Raw genomic sequence first — 20,229 nt, 5'->3', positions numbered from 1 at the left:
CTACTTTGAAGATCTGGAGACAATTTTATCAACATTTTAGACTTTTCCCCCTTCTCTTCTAAGCCCTGTCTGTAACAACAACCTATTTTTACCCTCCAAACTCGACCAGGCTTTTTTGTTTTGTGGCATGTGAGCGGTTTGGTTTGTTTCAAAGATGTATTTTTCGACGGGAAGTTTGTCAGTTTTAATGATCTTGTCGTTTAAACCTAATCTGGCTCCTTATTTTTTCTAATTCTCATAATCTTTTCCGCTATTTTCAAGCCCGTAACTTTGTTCGCTCTCATTTTCCCCATCTTTCCTCAAACTGCCTCCCAAGACGTTGCTAGAGGAGATTTTGTCCCTCCTGTGGAGTCGGTAAGGTCTGATTTCTAGATTACATGACATTATGCTTTCCTCTGAACCCTCTCCAATAAACAACATCAAGACAGACTAGGGTAGTGAACTTGAACTTGATTTGGCAGATGACTGGTGGGAGGAGGCCCTTCTTAGGGTTAACTCCACATCCTCATGTGCTCGGTTAAGTTTCATTCAGTTCAAAGTCTTGTACAGAATTTATTACAACAAAGAAAAACTTAGTAAATTCTTCCCAGACACGAATGACACGTGATAGACGTTCATTCACCAAATTCATATGTTTTATTCATGTTCTAAGCTGTCAGAGTATTGGTCATCCTGTTTTAATACTCTCTCTCAAATTTGAGATACTGACCTGTAGCCTTGTCCTCCAATAACATCCGACTCCAAGTGTAGCTAACATACACCTTAGCCAAATACATTTAAACTCAGTTTTTCACAATTCCTGACATTTAATCCCAGTAAAAATTCACTGTTTTAGGTCAGTTAGGATCACCACTTTATTTTAAGAATGTGAAATGCCAGAATAATAGTACAGAGAATTATTTATTTCAACTTGTATTTATTTCATCACATTCCCAGTGGGTCAGAAGTTTACATACACTCAATTAGTATTTGGATTGTTTAACTTGGGTCAAATGTTTCGGGTAGCCTTCCACAAGCTTCCCACAATAAGTTGGGTGAATTTTGGCCCATTCCTCCTGACAGAGCTGGTGTAACTGAGTCAGGTTTTTAGGCCTCCTTGCTCGCACACACTTTTTCAGTTCTGCCCACATATTGTCTATAGGATTGAGGTCAGGGCTTTGTGATGGCCACTCCAATACCTTGACTTTGTTGTTCTTAAGCCATTTTGCCACAACTTTGGAAGTATGCTTGGGGTCATTGTCCATTTAGAAGACACATTTGCGACCAAGCTTTAACTTCCTGACTGATGTTTTGAGATGTTGCTTCAATATATCCACATAATTGTCCTTCCTCATCATGCCATCTATTTTGTGAAGTGCACCAATCCCTCCTGCAGCACAGCACCCCCACAACATGATGCTGCTACCCCTGTGCTTCACAGTTGGGATGGTGTTCGGCTTGCAAGCCTCCCCCTTTTTCCTCCAAACATAAAAATGGTAATTATGGCCAAACAGTTATATTTTTGTTTCATCAGACCAGAGGATATTTCTCCAAAAAGTACAATCTTTGTCCCCATGTGCAGTTGCAAATCGTAGTCTGGCTTTTTTTATGGCAGTTTTGGAGCAGTGGCTTCTTCCTTGCTGAGAGGCCTTTCAGGTTATGTCGATATAGGACTCGTTTTACTGTGGATAAAGATACTATTTACCAGTTTCCACCAGCATGTTCACAACGTCTTTTGCTGTTGTTCTGGGATTGATTAGCACTTTTCGCACCAAAGTACGTTCATCTCTAGGAGACAGAACGTGTCTCCTTCCTGAGCAGTATGACGGCTGCGTGGTCCCATGGTGTTTATACTTGCGTACTATTGTTTGTACAGATGAATGTGATACCTTCAGGCATTTGGAAATTGCTCCAAAGGATGAACCAGACTTGTGGAGGTCTACAATTTTTTTCTGAGGTCTTGGCTGATTTCTTTTGATTTTCCCATGATGTCAAGCAAAGAGGCACTGAGTTTGAAGGTAGGCCTTGAAATACATCCACAGGTACACCTCAAATTGATTCAAATGATGTCAATTAGCCTAACAGAAGCTTCTAAAGCCATGACATAATTTTCGGTAATTTTCCAAGCTGTTTAAAGGCACAGTCAACTTAGTGTATGTAAACTTCTGACCGAATGGAATTGTGATGCAGTGAATTATAAGTGAAATAATCTGTCTGTAAACAATAGTTGGAAAAATTACTTGTGTCATGCACAAAGTAGATGTCCTAACCAACTTGCCAAAACAATTTTTTGTTAACAATACATTTTTGGAGTGGTTGAAAAACGAGTTTTAATGACTCCAACCCAAGTGTATGTAAACTTCCGACTTCAACTGTATATTTGGAGTTCCATTTTTGTTGCCTAGTCTCACTAAAAGTGTAGCGGACGTTGTAGCATTTGCTTCCCTTATAGCCCGCCGGCAGATCTTGCTTAACTGGAAATCCTTCAAACCTCCCACTATATCATCTTGGTTGAAAGATCTAATGTCTTTTCTACACTTAGGAAAAAAGTTTACACTTTGAGAGGCTCTACTGATAACTTTTACTTGAGATGGCAGCCTTTCATATCCTTTTTGTACATTTGCCCTCTATTGAGAAGGAGTAAGAATTTTGGCCAACAGGATACGCATTGTGTATGTATTGTGTACTCGTGTGCATATGTATATATTATTTCGAATTGTAAATTAGTAAAAAAAAATGTTAATGTATGCTGCTTTTGTTGTTAAAGGGAGGGAGGTGTTTCAAAAAGTATAGAGATAAAAGGACGTATCTGTTCAATTTGTAATTTGTATTTCTTTATATGTCCAATAAAAATATATAAAAAAAAAACTGTTGTGTCAAGAACATACATATTTATTTGGACAGTAAAGTTAAAACTTTTAATTTGGCTCTATCCTTCACCATTTTGTATTTGATATCAACAAGTGCCTTCCAACGCGTTTGTATAGTCACAAGCTTGATGTAGTCATTGCGTGCTAGGAATATGGGACCAAATACTAAACTTTTGACTCAATTGAATACACTATAAGTGAATTTGTCCAAAAACTCACGACACCTTCAAATGGAGGGACTAGATACATAAAGTGCATTCATTATCTAAATGGTAAAACAGATATGTATGAAAATACCCTCGAATAAAAGGTGACATTTTGTACTGTCGCCTCATATAAAACATATGATCTCAAATCCGTAGAGGAGTGTACAAAACATACCTCCAAAAACTAGAAGTTGTCTCCAGTTGTTTACATTTGACAGATTGTGATGATATCCACTTTCTATGTGTATTCTTTGGTCATAACCCTCTGGTTGCTGTAGTGGACAGACTGGGTTCAGCTTACCTTGGGGAGTTGAATCCACTGTCTACAGTCACGCTGCTGCTGTCCATGCTGTCCAGACGTGCCGAGTGCGCTGACTTCTGGCTGCTACTGTTCTCTGTCTCCTTGGGGCTGAGCAGCGTGAGGTTAGTCTCAAATTTGCGCTGCAGGTCACGCTCCTTCTCCCGCTCCAGAAGCCACTGCATGGTTCCGATTCCACCTTCCCCGTGCCCTTTGACCTCTGCTGCCACTAACTCCTCCCGCGAGGCCTCCTCCACCACCACCTCCTCGTCATCGTCCGACACATTGTAGTAGTCAAAGGCGGCCTCAGAGGCTGACGGGACCGCTGGCTCAGAGCCCTGGAGGCCCAGGGGGGAAGCTGCTGAATTCGAAGGCTGCTGGGCCTCTAGATTGTCAAGGACATCGGCTGATTTGATGTGTGGGGTCTTTCGCAGGGTGCCCGACTTGGTGTAGGTGCCCTCCACGTAGCCTGCTGTCAACGCGTTGTGTGGAGGCTTGAACAAAGTGTCCTTGCTGAAGATCTCCTTCCTCTTGTCTGCCCCGCCACCACCGCCTCCCCCTCCAGGGTCTACGTTGTGTTGGTGTTGTATCAAACGTCCATTAGGCATGGGCTCTGGGGTCTGGCTTGGTGTTGGCCGTTTTGAGCCGTTTTGTCCCTTTGCCAAAGAGTCCTCTTTGTATTCCATTGTGAGGGGAGAGGTAAGGTGAGGGGTGTGGCGATCAGCCGGAGTGCCCTTCCGGATTCCCTCAGACGAGGTTAACGTGTCGTGGTCTGCTTTTGACAGAGGTGAAGGGGCGGTAAGGATTGTTTCGTTTGACGTATTGCACTGGAAGTAGTCGTCCGCCGAGGGCTTGGGCGAGAGTCCCTTCAGATCACTGTAGGCCGGCAAGCTGTCTCTGCTCTTGTTCCTTTCCAGCGGGCTTCGGATCCTAGACTCGTCCAAGCTCCCCTTCCCTAAGCTCCCCTTCCCCACATCAGGCACACACATTTCAGAGTTGAACTTAGCAGCCGAGAACATGATCCTTGAGTAGTGGGACGACTTCTGGGAGGCCCGCAAAGTCCCATCATCTGTGTAGTAATGACTCCGCTCATCAGGACTCCGCTCATAGTCCTCTGACATCCCCAAAGAGGGGCCCATTCCGCCCAGAGGGCTCAAAGCGTTATCCATGGAGCGGGACCTCTCCTTAGCCTGATCAGGCAGCTCGTCGCGCGACTTCCTTCCTTCTTGAGTTTGACTGTGGCTTCTGTGCACTCTCCCGCTGGATGTCCCGCGCGAGGGCTCGGGGAAAGGCATCTCTGTTCTCCTTTTTGCCAACTCCCCGGACACGTCCCACTCCGGGGTGACGGGGAAGTGGGACTCTGTGATGTTGGGGTTACTGTGGACTATGTAAGTCCCGCCGCTTCGTTTGCGCTCCAATGTGTACATGGCCTCACGAGGGGAGCGCACCAGCGAGTGGCTGAAGAAGCGGCTGTAATCCCTGTCCACCATGGCCATGTCCAGTTTGGAACTCTCGGACGGGTCGCCCCGGGAGACGCGAGTCTTGCTGTGTGAACGGGTCTTGCCGTGTGTCACCCGACGGTGACCACGACTCCTCCGGCTGCGTGCACTGTGCTCAGCCGAGCTGCCTGCTTTTCTCCTCTGGGCACGCTCCTCCTCCAGTCTCTTCATCACGGCCGTGTGGCGTGCCACATTCTCCACCGTCAGGTCTGGGTTTATCCGCCGGATGATCTCCATCTCCACAGTGCGGGGGATGGTGATGGCAGGCGCGTCCTCATCGCGGAGGGGCCATTCCTCAGGGGGGAACTGGGCCGAGAATGTGGCCAGCTGCCTCAGCTTGTCTTTCTTGAAGCTCAGCCTGAACAGCTTCAGCCCAAACTTCTTTGATTGCTTCTCGGCACTGCTGCCACCACCACTGCCCTCCTTTTTTTTGGTCAGCGTGTCGGTCTTGTAGGGGAAGGGGGCATTGCTCTTGCTCTTGTCCATCAGAGGATCTTGCAACTGTGATGTCTGAACAGGAGCCGGAGGGGGCTCAGGGTAGGAGGGGGGCTCTCCCCGATGCTCCTTGGGAGACTTCCTCTGGTAAGCGGGGGCTTGAGGAATGGGTGTATCATCGCGGTATGTGTTGTAGGAGTCACCGTGGTTCTTCTGGTTGGGCCTCTCCCTCGTGCAGCCCGGGGTGGAGGGCGTGATGGTGCCTGACTGTGGGGAGGTACACTGCTGCTGCTGTTGTTGTTGCTGCCGGTCGTCCAGGTGGTACCACTTGCTGTTGGATCGGATGAGGTTGGGGGTGATAAAGTAGGCCTGGGGAGTGACAATGAAGTAGCCCTCAGGTGTTGGGTAGATTTTCCTTTCTCGCACCAGCATGTTTAGGGTGTGTCGCAGAATTTCCGAGCTCGGTGTCGGAACACCTGAGGGAAACACAGATGGGGGGAAAGAACAGTTTTACAGTCACATCAGCAGTTCAAAACCAGAGTTCTATGACCTACATTTCAAGAGAGAAGTATTTTTACGTGGGACTTTTTTCTTTGTTGAGACAAAAGTCTCAAATTTAAATCTTCGTCATACTTTTTACCATTGTAATTTAGGTCGCTACTCCTCTTACACCGTTTAAGCTAGAAATGCCGTTCAAACTTTAAAATGTGTAGATTGGTCAGGAATAGTGTGCTTACCTACAACTTATTGATATATTTTATACTTTTTAAGTTATACATTTTTTTTGTCCTTATTTTTGTTCTCCTTCATGGCAATTGCTCATAATTCTAAAGGCCCCATTGTGACATCGTCACTTCCAACATTCCATTCCCTGTAAATGCAACTTTTGACACAAATCCTCTACTTTGACCACTTGGCCAATAACTTAGACAAAAAGTTAGAGCGTATGAAATCTTCCTCTACTTCTCTGCTTTTGAAATCTGAATGATGAACAAAAATATCTTATTCTGATAAAGAGTTACCGCTGTTTTAGTAATCGCATCAACAGCTTTTGTAACTTTTTATAAATAACTGAAATGTTGACCACTTTCCAAAAAAGCTATTCAAATCGGAAAGTGGATAAGGAATAGCTTCTACCAATCAATAGATAGAGTTGTAACCCATCAACCTCTCTCTTTATGGATGCAATAAGTCATGTCAGAAGCTAGCAGATTCATTGCTTACCAACAGCAGCTGCAAATTTCAATAGCAATACATCACGTTTTAAAGTTCACTTTCCTTGCTTTGTCTAACAACACTATCATGAATCTAGCAAATATGTTTTTGGGTCAGAGTGCACTATTTCTTTAGTTTCAAAGCACAAATGTTTGTTAGCATGTTCCTCATACTGGCTGTAGCCAAGGCAACTGTTGCCTAGCAAACGGACAACAATTGCCACCGTTCACACTAGATATTTTACCCGATCACTTCTCATTGCACTTCTTTCAGTTTTCAAAGACAACAAAAGTAGTTTAGACACTGAACACAACCACACAAGTACTGACCATAACCACACAACTATTGACCACACAACTACTGACCACAATTACTGACCACAGCCACACAACTATCGACCACAACACCACAACTACAGACCATAACTCCTGACTCAACTACTGAACACACCTGCTGACCACAACCGCACAACCACTGACCACAACCACACAACTAATGACCACAACTATTGAACCCAACTAATGACCAACACTACTGACCACAATCACTGTCCACAACCACACAACTACTGACTGCAACCAACTACTGACCACACAACTACTGACCACACAACTACTGAACCACACAATTACCACACAATTACTTATCGCAACTACTGAGCACAACTACTGAGCATAACTCCTGACCACCACTACTACCCACAACTACTGACCACAACACTACTGACCACAACACACCTACAGACTAACTCCTGACCACAACTACTGAACGCAACCACACGACTCCTGACCACAAATACTGACCACAACCACACAACTACTGACCACAATCACTAAACTACTGACCACAACTTCTGACCACACAACTACAACTATTGACTACAGCCACATAATTACTGACTACACAACTCCTGACCACATACTGACCATGACCACACAACTACTAACCACAGCTACTGCCCACATCTACCGACCTCAACTAATAACCAAAACTACTGACAACAATTACTGACCACAATCACTAAACTACTGACCACAACTGCTGACCACACACCTACTGAACCACAACTACTGACCATAACCACACAATTACTGACTACACAACTACTGACCACAACTAGTAACCAGCACTACTGACCCAAACTACTGACCACTTCTGACCATAACTACTGACCATAACTACTGACCACAACCACACAACTACTGACCACAACTAATGAATCACACAACTATTTAACAAAACTACTAACCAAAACGAATGACCACAACTACTGACCTAAACTACTACCCACAACCACACAACTAATGCCCACAACTACTGACCACAAAAACACAACTACAGACCATAACTCCTGAACACAACTCCTTAACACGACCACATAACTACTGACCTAAACTAGTGACCACAACTAACTGACCACAACTACTAAACTACTGACCACACAACCACTGAACAAAATAACTACTGACCACAACCACAAATACTGACTACAACTACAGACAAACCACAAAACTACTGACCACAACTGCTGCTGTGAAGTACATCGGAAAAAATCTAAAGAAAACTGCAAGACTGAATAGGAGAAAAAACAAGCAACAAACAAAGAAGATAGGCTTTTGAAAAAAGTTACTATTTTTCATAAAATTGTAGTTATCTTAGCTAGCTGAATTGTTTACCAGTTGCTAAGCAGTTGCTAGGGACTCTTCTGGAAGAAGCTAGCTAGCTAACGAAGAATAACAAAGAATATCTAGTTAACAGAAGAAAAGAAAGAGAAAATCAGGACAGAAGAAAAAGGATATCAAAGTGAAACAGTTCTCTAAAGACACAAGAGACAATAATACAAGAAACAACACTTCTGTAGCTTGTCAACTATGTGTCTGTCTATCCCTGTTCTCTCCCCTCTGCACAGGCCATACAAACGCTTCACACCGCGTGGCCGCTGCCACTCTAACCTGGTGGTCCCAGCGCGCACGACCCACGTGGAGTTCCAGGTCTCCGGCAGCCTCTGGAACTGCCGGTCTGCGGCCAACAAGGCTGAGTTTATCTCAGCCTATGCTACCCTCCAGTCCCTAGACTTCCTGGCGCTGACGGAAACATGGATTACCACAGATAACACTGCTACTCCTACTGCTCTCTCCTCGTCTGCCCACGTATTCTCGCATACCCCTAGAGCATCGAGCCAGCGGGGTGGTGGCACTGGAATCCTCATCTCTCCCAAGTGGACATTCTCTCTTTCTCCCCTGACCCATCTGTCTATCTCCTCATTTGAATTCCATGCTGTCACAGTTACCAGCCCTTTCAAGCTTAACATCCTTATCATTTATCGCCCTCCAGGTTCCCTTGGAGAGTTCATCAATGAGCTTGACGCCTTGATAAGTTCCTTTCCTGAGGATGGCTCACCTCTCACAGTTCTGGGTGACTTTAACCTCCCCACGTCTACCTTTGACTCATTCCTCTCTGCCTCCTTCTTTCCACTCCTCTCCTCTTTTGACCTCACCCTCTCACCTTCCCCCCCTACTCACAAGGCAGGCAATACGCTTGACCTCATCTTTACTAGATGCTGTTCTTCCACTAATCTCATTGCAACTCCCCTCCAAATCTCCGACCACTACCTTGTATCCTTTTCCCTCTCGCTCTCATCCAACACTTCTCACTCTGCCCCTACTCGGATGGTATTGCGCCGTCCCAACCTTCGCTCTCTCTCTCCCGCTACTCTCTCCTCTTCCATCCTATCATCTCTTCCCTCTGCTCAAACCTTCTCCAACCAATCTCCTGATTCTGCCTCCTCAACCCTCCTCTCCTCCCTTTCTGCATCCTTTGATTTTCTCTGTCCCCTATCCTCCAGGCCAGCTCGGTCCTCCCCTCCTGCTCCGTGGCTCGACGACTCACTGCGAGCTCACAGAACAGGGCTCCGGGCAGCCGAGCGGAAATGGAGGAAAACTCGCCTCCCTGCGGACCTGGCATCCTTTCACTCCCTCCTCTCTACATTCTCCTCTTCTGTCTCTGCTGCTAAAGCCACTTTCTACCACTCTAAATTCCAAGCATCTGCCTCTAACCCTAGGAAGCTCTTTGCTACCTTCTCCTCCCTCCTGAATCCTCCTCCCCCCCTCCCCCCCCCCCCCCCCCCTCCTCCCTCTCTGCGGATGACTTTGTCAACCATTTTGAAAAGAAGGTTGACGATATCCGATCCTCGTTTGCTAAGTCAAACGACACCGCTGGTCCTGCTCACACTGCCCTACCCTGTGCTTTGACCTCTTTCTCCCCGCTCTCTCCAGATGAAATCTCGCGTCTTGTGACGGCCGGCCGCCCAACAACCTGCCCACTTGACCCTATCCCCTCCTCTCTTCTCAGACCATTTCCGGAGACCTTCTCCCCTACCTCACCTCGCTCATCAACTCATCCTTGACCGCTGGCTACGTCCCTTCCGTCTTCAAGAGAGCGAGAGTTGCACCCCTTCTGAAAAAACCTACACTCGATCCCTCCCATGTCAACAACTACAGACCAGTATCCCTTCTTTCTTTTCTCTCCAAAACTCTTGAACGTGCCATCCTTGGCCAGCTCTCCTGCTATCTCTCTCAGAATGACCTTCTTGATCCTAATCAGTCAGGTTTCAAGACTGGGCATTCAACTGAGACTGCTCTTCTCTGTGTCACGGAGGCTCTCCGCACTGCTAAAGCTAACTCTCTCTCCTCTGCTCTCATCCTTCTAGACCTATCTGCTGCCTTTGATACTGTGAACCATCAGATCCTCCTCTCCACCCTCTCCGAGTTGGGCATCTCCGGCGCGGCCCACGCTTGGATTACGTCCTACCTGACAGGTCGCTCCTACCAGGTGGCGTGGCGAGAATCTGTCTCCGCACCACGCGCTCTCACCACTGGTGTCCCCCAGGGCTCTGTTCTAGGCCCTCTCCTATTCTCGCTATACACCAAGTCACTTGGCTCTGTCATATCCTCACATGGTCTCTCCTATCATTGCTATGCAGACGACACACAATTAATCTTCTCCTTTCCCCCTTCTGATAACCAGGCGGCGAATCGCATCTCTGCATGTCTGGCAGACATATCAGTGTGGATGACGGATCACCACCTCAAGCTGAACCTCGGCAAGACGGAGCTGCTCTTCCTCCCGGGGAAGGACTGCCCGTTCCATGATCTCGCCATCACGGTTGACAACTCCCTTGTGTCCTCCTCCCAGAGTGCTAAGAACCTTGGCGTGACCCTGGACAACACCCTGTCATTCTCCACTAACATCAAGGCGGTGACCCGATCCTGTAGGTTCATGCTCTACAACATTCGCAGAGTACGACCCTGCCTCACACAGGAAGCGACGCAGGTCCTAATCCAGGCACTTGTCATCTCCCGTCTGGATTACTGCAACTCGCTGTTGGCTGGGCTCCCTGCCTGTGCCATTAAACCCCTACAACTCATCCAGAACGCCGCAGCCCGTCTGGTGTTCAACCTTCCCAAGTTCTCTCACGTCACACCGCTCCTCCGCTCTCTCCACTGGCTTCCAGTTGAAGCTCGCATCCGCTACAAGACCATGGTGCTTGCCTACGGAGCTGTGAGGGGAACGGCACCTCCATACCTTCAGGCTCTGATCAGGCCCTACACCCAAACAAGGGCACTGCGTTCATCCACCTCTGGCCTGCTGGCCCCCCTACCTCTGAGGAAGCACGGTTCCCGCTCAGCCCAGTCCAAACTGTTCGCTGCTCTGGCACCCCAATGGTGGAACAAGCTCCCTCACGACGCCAGGACAGCGGAGTCAATCACCACCTTCCGGAGACACCTGAAACCCCACCTCTTTAAGGAATACCTGGGATAGGATAAAGTAATCCTTCTAACCCCCCCCCTTAAAAGATTTAGATGCACTATTGTAAAGTGGTTGTTCCACTGGATATCATAAGGTGAATGCACCAATTTGTAAGTCGCTCTGGATAAGAGCGTCTGCTAAATGACTTAAATGTAAATGTAAATGTAAATGCTGTCCACAACCACACAACTGCTGTCCACAACCAAAGTACTGACCAGAACTACTGACCACACAACTAATGGACCACAACCACACAACTAATGACCACAACCACACAACTAATGACCACAACTACTGACCACAACCACACAACTACTGACTACACAGCTACAGTTGAAGTTGGAAGTTTACATACACCTTAGTCAAATACATTTAAAGTGAGTGTTTCATTTGTTCTTGACATTTAATCCTAGTAAAAAATCCCTGTCTTAGGTCAGTTAGGATCACCACTTTATTTTAAGAATGTGGAATGCCAGAATAATAGTACAGAGAATGATTTATTTCAGCTTTTATTTCTTTAATCACATTCCCATTGGGTCAGAAGTTTACATACACTCAATTAGTATTTGGTAGCATTGCCTATAAATTGTTTAACTTGGGTCAAACGTATCAGGTAGCTTTCCACAAGCGTCTGCCCACATATTTTCTATAGGATTGAGGTCAGGGCTTAGAGATGGCCACTCCAATACCTTGACTTTGTTGTCCTTAAGCCATTTTGCCACAACTTTGGAAGTATGCTTGGGGTCATTGTCCATTTGGAAGACCCATTTGCAACCAAGCTTTAACTTCCTGACTGATGTCTTGAGATGTTGCTTCAAAATATCCACACAATTGTCCTTCCTCATCATGCCATCAATTTTGTGAAGAGCAACAGTCCCTCCTGCAGCAAAGCAACCCCACAACATGATGCTTGCTTCATGACTGGGATGGTGTTCGGCTTGCAAGCCTCTCCCTTTTCACTCCAAACATAACAATGGTCATTATGGCCAAACAGTTCTATTTTTGTTTCATCAGACCAGAGGACATTTCTCCAAAAAGAATGATCTTTGTCCTCATGTGCAGTTGCAAACCGTAGTATGGCTTTTTTATGGCGGTTTTGGAGCAGTGGCTTCTTCCTTGCTGAGCAGCCTGAGGGGCCTGAGGTTATGTCGACATAGGACTCGTTTTACTGTGGATATAGATACTTTTGTACTTGTTTCCTCCAGCATCTTCACAAGGTCCTTTGCTGTCGTTCTGGGATTGATTTGCACTTTTCGCACCAAAGTACGTTCATCTCTAGGAGACAGAATGCGTCTCCTTCCTGAGCGGTATGACGGCTGCGTGGTCCCATGGTGTTTAAACTTGTGTACTATTGTTTGTACAGGTGAATGTGGTACCTTCAGGCGTTTGGAAATTGCTCCCAAGGATGTACCAGACTTGTGGAGGTCTAAAATAATTTTGAGGCACTGAGTTTGAAGGTGGTGACTGATTATAGTAGTGAGGCACTGAGTTTGAAGGTAGGCCTTGAAATACATCCACAGGTACACCTCCAATTGATTCAAATTATGTTAATTAGCCTATCAGAAGCTTCTAAAGCCATGGCATCATTTTCTGGAATTTTCCAAGCTGATTAAAGGCACAGTCAACTTAGTGTGTGTAAACTTCTGACCCACTCTGGAATTGTGATACAGTGAATTCTAAGTGAAATAATCTGTCTGTAAACAACTGTTGGAAAAATTTGTGTCATGCACAAAGTAGATGTCCTAACCGACTTGCCAAAACTATAGTTTGTTAACAACAAATTTGTGGAGTGGTTGAAAAACGAGTTTTAATGACTCCAACCTAAGTGTATGTAAACTTCTGACTTCAACTGTACTTACCAAACCACTGACCAAAACGACTGACCATAACTACTGACCACAGCCAATGAACCACACAACTACTGACCAAAACTATTGACTACAACCACACAACTACTGATCACAAAACTACTGAACCACACAACTAATGACCACAAAAACACAAATGCTGACCACAACCACACAAGTACTGACCATGTCTATACTGTAGGGTCCAAAGAACCTGCAACACAACTACTGACCAGAACTACAGAACTACTGACCACAACTACCGATCTGGTGTGCACTAGCTCTGACCCCAGCTCTGGTCCTGAGCATAGCCAGCTAGCTCTGGTTCGCACTAGCTCTGGTCTCCACTATAAATGATAACTACTTAACTGAGAATACATTAGCATATAATACCCAACAACAATAACTGTAACTCTTGAATAGTTGAAGCTAGAGACACAAACCCAATGTTCAGGCTGTCCTATTGTCACGACAGTGACGGATGGTGGCGCCCCTCCTCGGCCGGGCGGAGCTCGGCGGTCGTTGTCGCCGACCTACTAGCTGCCATCGATCCCTTTTTGTTTCACTTTCGTTTGGTTAGGTCTAGTTAGGCACGCACCTGTTTTGGGTTAGTCATTAGTAAGGGGGGGTTATTTAGGTTAGCGTAGGATGTATGTGGTTGTACGTGATTGTGTTGCTTGTCCGGGTTTTTTGTGTGCGAAAAGAACGTGTACTGAGTTTTCCTTCTGCCAGTGGTTTATTTTATTTGTGTACACCATCGCAGAATATTTAAGGGCTGCGCCCCTGTACTTTGACGACCACATCCAGTTACTTCAAATAAAGAAGTGTGGTCACGAACTCTCTGTCTCCTGCGCCTGACTCTACCTCTCCTGTTGTTCTTCGAGCCAGCCCGTGACAGAAATCACGTACCACAACTTAATGGAGTCAGCAGGAGCTTCAGCACCAGCCATGTCCATGGAGGAAACCGTGGACCAACACTCCACCCTGCTCCACCGGCTGGGGAACGCCATGGATCAGGTGTTGGCGCGCCTGGAGAGCTGGGACCGACGCGCTCTCGGCCCCCCGAACGCGGCAGTCCAACAGCCTGCGCCCCCCCAGCACCCACAGCCCCCAGTACCAGTGGGGTGAAACTCGCTCCCCCCAGGGAGTACGATGGAACGGCCGCTGGGTGTAAGGGCTTCTTACTCCAGTTGGAGTTATACCTGGCGACCGTTCGTCCCTCTCCCTCGGGGGAGGAGAGTGTCAGCGTCCTCGTCTCCTGTCTCACGGGTAAGGCCCTGGAATGGGCAAACGCCGTGTGGGACAGTCCGGACTCAGCCAGGGACAACTACCCAGAGTTCACCCGCCGCTTTCGGGCAGTATTCGATCATCCCCCGGAGGGGAGAGCGGCGGGTGAGCGGCTGTTTCACCTGAGGCAGGAGACGAGGAGCGCGCAAAATTTCGCTCTCGAGTTCCGGACCCTGGCCGCGGGAGCAGGGTGGAATGAGAGGGCCCTTATAGATCACTACCGTTGTAGTTTGAGGGAGGACGTCCGCCGGGAATTAGCCTGTCGGGACACGACCCACACACTGGACCAACTGGTGGATCTGTCCATCCGACTGGACAATCTGCTGGCCGCCCGCGGACGTCCGACCCGGGCCCTGCTCATTCCACCCTCCAGCCCTCCTGCTCCCACGCCTATGGAGATAGGGGGGGCAGCAGCCAGGAAGACTGGAGGGGGAGGACGCTCCTGCACCTCATGTGGTCGCAGAGGGCACACTGTGGACCGGTGCTGGGGAGACTCCCCTAGGAGTCCAGACGGCAGGCAGAGCGCTCCTTTGACACCTCAGGTGAGTCAGCACCAGCCTCACCCAGAGCCCCCTGTACGTCACATGTATGTGTCAGTGTCTTTTCCTTGTTTCTCCCCTCACTCCCGGTTTAAGGCGCTAGTCGATTCAGGCGCAGCAGGGAGTTTTATGGACCGTGGGGTCGCGGCTAAGTTAGGGATTCCCCTGGTCCAGTTGGACCAGCCCTTCCCCGTGCACGCCCTAGACAGTCGACCACTAGGGTCAGGGCTGGTCAGGGAGGTCACTGTACCTCTGGTCATGGTAATGAGGGGGGGTCATGAGGAGCGGATTAGTCTTTTCCTCATCGATTCCCCAGCGTTTCCAGTGGTTCTAGGGATTCCCTGGCTAGCCACTCACAACCCTAAGATTTCGTGGGGACAGAGGGCTCTTAAGGGGTGGTCAAATGAGTGCTCGGGCAGGTGCATAGGAGTTTCCATCGGTGCGCATTCCCTCAGAGTATGCCGATTTTCCTATCGCCTTCAGTAAAACGAAGGCGACCCAATTACCACCTCATCGACGAGGAGACTGTGCGATAAACCTCCAGGTGGGCGCTGCCCTTCCTCGTAGTCACGTTTATCCCCTGTCTCAGGAGGAGACAGCGGCTATGGAGACATACGTCACTGAGTCCTTGAGGCAGGGATACATTCGGCCATCTCACTCACCCGTCTCCTCGAGCTTCTTTTTCGTGAAGAAGGAGGGAGGTCTGCGCCCGTGCATTGACTATAGAGGTCTAAATGCCATCACAGTGGGTTTCAGTTACCCACTACCTCTCATCGCCTCGGCGATGGAGTCATTTCACGGGGCGCGCCTCTTCACGAAATTGGATCTCAGGAGCGCATATAATCTGGTGCGTATCCGAGGAGGGGACGAGTGGAAAACTGCATTTAGTACCACATCTGGCCATTATGAGTACCACCAGAAAATCTTGAACCGTTTAAGCGAGATACAACAAACCAACGTTCATATGTTCAAACTATCCTATCTTTTCATCTACCTACTTTTTCCAAATATAATCAGTAACCATCATTACTACCGCAGACACTACCACTACTATAATCAGTCACCATCATTACTACAGTAGACACTACCATTACTATAATCAGTCAACATCATTACTACTGCAGACACTACCACTACTATAACTATAATCAGTAACCATCATTACTACTGCAGACAATACCACTACTATTATCAGTCACCATCATTACTACTGTAGACACTACCACTACTATAATCAGTCACCATCATTACTACTGCAGACACAACCACTACTATAATCAGTCACCATCATTACTACTGCAGACACTACCACTACTATAACTATAATCAGTAACCATCATTACTACTGCAGACAAGACCACTACTATAATCAGTCACCATCATTACTACTGCAGACACTACCACTACTAAAATCAGTCACCATCATTACTACTGCAGACACAACCACTACTATAATCAGTCACCATCATTACTACTGCAGACACTACCACTACTATAACTATAATCAGTAACCATCATTACTACTGTAGACACTACCACTACTATAATCAGTCACCATCATTACTACTGCAGACACAACCACTACTATAATCAGTCACCATCATTACTACTGCAGACACTACCACTACTATAACTATAATCAGTCACCATCATTACTACTGTAGACACTACCATTACTATAATCAGTCACCATCATTACTACTGCAGACAATACCACTACTATAATCAGTCACCATCATTACTACTGCAGACACTACCACTACTATAATCAGTCACCATCATTACTACTGTACACACTACCACTACTATAATCAGTCACCATCATTACAACTGCAGACACTACCACTACTATAATCAGTCACCATCATTACTACTGTAGACACTACCATTACTATAATCAGTCACCATCATTACTACTGCAGAAAGTACCACTACTACAACTATAATCAGTAACCATCATTACTACTGCAGACACTACCACTACTATAATCAGTCACCATCATTACCACTGCAGACACTACCACTACTATAACTATAATCAGTCACCATCATTACTACTGTAGACACTACCATTACTATAATCAGTCACCATCATTACTACTGCAGACACTACCACTATTACAACTATAATCAGTAACCATCATTACTACTGCAGACACTACCACTACTATAATCAGTCACCATCATTACTACTGCAGACACTATCACTACTATAATCAGTCACCATCATTACTACTGCAGACACTACAACTACTATAATCAGTCACCATCATTACTACTGCAGACACTACCACTACTACAACTATAATCAGTCACCATCATTACTACTGTAGACACTACCATTACTATAATCAGTCACCATCATTACTACTGCAGACAATACCACTACTATAATCAGTCACCATCATTACTACTGCAGACACTACCACTACTATAATCAGTCACCATCATTACTACTGTACACACTACCACTACTATAATCAGTCACCATCATTACTACTGCAGAAACTACCACTACTATAATCAGTCACCATCATTACTACTGTAGACACTACCATTACTATAATCAGTCACCATCATTACTACTGCAGACAGTACCACTCCTACAACTATAATCAGTAACCATCATTACTACTGCAGACACTACCACTACTATAATCAGTCACCATCATTACTACTGCAGACACTACCACTACTATAACTATAATCAGTCACCATCATTACTACTGTAGACACTACCATTACTATAATCAGTCAACATCATTACTACTGCAGACACTACTACTACTCTAACTATAATCAGTAACCATAATTACTACTGCAGACACTACCACTACTATAATCAGTCACCATTATTACTACTGTAGACACTACCACTGCTATAATCAGTCACCATCATTACTACTGTAGACACTACCATTACTATAATCAGTCAGCATCATTACTACTGCAGACACTACCACTTTTACAACTATAATCAGTAACCATCATTACTACTGTAGACACTACCACTACTATAATCAGTCACCATCATTACCACTGCAGACACTACCACTACTACAACTATAATCAGTCACCATCATTACTACTGTAGACACTACCATTACTATAATCAGTCACCATCATTACTACTGCAGACACTACCACTACTATAATCAGTCACCATCATTACTACTGCAGACACTACCACTACTATAATCAGTCACCATCATTACTACTGTACACACTACCACTACTATAATCAGTCACCATCATTACTACTGCAGACACTACCACTACTATAATCAGTCACCATCATTACTACTGTAGACACTACCATTACTATAATCAGTCACCATCATTACTACTGCAGACAGTACCACTACTACAACTATAATCAGTAACCATCATTACTACTGCAGACATTACCACTACTATAATCAGTCACCATCATTACTACTGTAGACACTACCACTACTATAACTATAATCAGTCACCATCATTACTACTGTAGACACTACCATTACTATAATCAGTCAACATCATTACTACTGCAGACACTACCACTACTCTAACTATAATCAGTAACCATCATTACTACTGCAGACACTACCACTACTATAATCAGTCACCATCATTACTACTGCAGACACGACAACTACTATAATCAGTCACCATCATTACTACTGCAGACACTACCACTACTAAAATCAGTCACTATCATTACTACTGCAGACACAACCACTACTATAATCAGTCACCATCATTACTACTGCAGACACTACCACTACTATAACATTAATCAGTCACCATCATTACTACTGTAGACACTACCATTACTATAATCAGTCACCATCATTACTACTGCAGACACTACCACTACTATAACTATAATCAGTAACCATCATTACTACTGTAGACACTACCACTACTATAATCAGTCACCATTATTACTACTGTAGACACTACCACTGCTATAATCAGTCACCATCATTACTACTGTAGACACTACCATTACTATAATCAGTCAGCATCATTACTACTGCAGACACTACCACTTTTACAACTATAATCAGTAACCATCATTACTACTGTAGACACTACCACTACTATAATCAGTCACCATCATTACTACTGCAGACACTACCACTACTACAACTATAATCAGTCACCATCATTACTACTGTAGACACTACCATTACTATAATCAGTCACCATCATTACTACTGCAGACAATACCACTACTATAATCAGTCACCATCATTACTACTGCAGACACTACCACTACTATAATCAGTCACCATCATTACTACTGTACACACTACCACTACTATAATCAGTCACCATCATTACTACTGCAGACACTACCACTACTATAATCAGTCACCATCATTACTACTGTAGACACTACCATTACTATAATCAGTCACCATCATTACTACTGCAGACAGTACCACTACTACAACTATAATCAGTAACCATCATTACTACTGCAGACATTACCACTACTATAATCAGTCACCATCATTACTACTGTAGACACTACCACTACTATAACTATAATCAGTCACCATCATTACTACTGTAGACACTACCATTACTATAATCAGTCAACATCATTACTACTGCAGACACTACCACTACTCTAACTATAATCAGTAACCATCATTACTACTGCAGACACTACCACTACTATAATCAGTCACCATCATTACTACTGCAGACACGACAACTACTATAATCAGTCACCATCATTACTACTGCAGACACTACCAATACTAAAATCAGTCACTATCATTACTACTGCAGACACAACCACTACTATAATCAGTCACCATCATTACTACTGCAGACACTACCACTACTATAACATTAATCAGTCACCATCATTACTACTGTAGACACTACCATTACTATAATCAGTCACCATCATTACTACTGCAGACACTACCACTACTATAACTATAATCAGTAACCATCATTACTACTGTAGACACTACCACTACTATAATCAGTCACCATCATTACTACTGCAGACACTACCACTACTATAAACTATAATCAGTCACCATCATTACTACTGCAGACACTACCACTAATATTATCAGTCACCATCATTACTACTGTACACACAACCACTACTATAATCAGTCACCATCATTACTACTGCAGACACTACCACTACTATAATCAGTCACCATTATTACTACTGTAGACACTACCACTGCTATAATCAGTCACCATCATTACTACTGTAGACACTACC

The 20,229-nt window shown here is 45.4% G+C and overlaps 1 protein-coding gene across 8 annotated transcripts in view; it reads right to left on the bottom strand.

Moving 5' to 3' along the window:
• Window positions 1-20,229, bottom strand: part of LOC115202050 (storkhead-box protein 2-like) — a 316,252-nt gene that overhangs the window by 55,338 nt on the left and 240,685 nt on the right. For all 8 annotated transcript variants that reach the window (XR_003879889.1, XR_003879887.1, XR_003879888.1 and 5 more), the window contains exon 3: window positions 3,357-5,763. Coding sequence is in view for 3 of the 8 variants with exons in the window: in XM_029765903.1 (XP_029621763.1) it covers window positions 3,357-5,763 (2,407 nt within the window). In the remaining 5 variants the exon portion in view is untranslated. The remainder of the gene's footprint in view (window positions 1-3,356; window positions 5,764-20,229) is intronic.

This window comes from Salmo trutta, chromosome 11 (assembly GCF_901001165.1).
Source record: "Salmo trutta chromosome 11, fSalTru1.1, whole genome shotgun sequence".
NCBI lineage: Eukaryota > Metazoa > Chordata > Actinopteri > Salmoniformes > Salmonidae > Salmo > Salmo trutta.
This window is presented reverse-complemented; position numbering and strand designations above follow the sequence as displayed.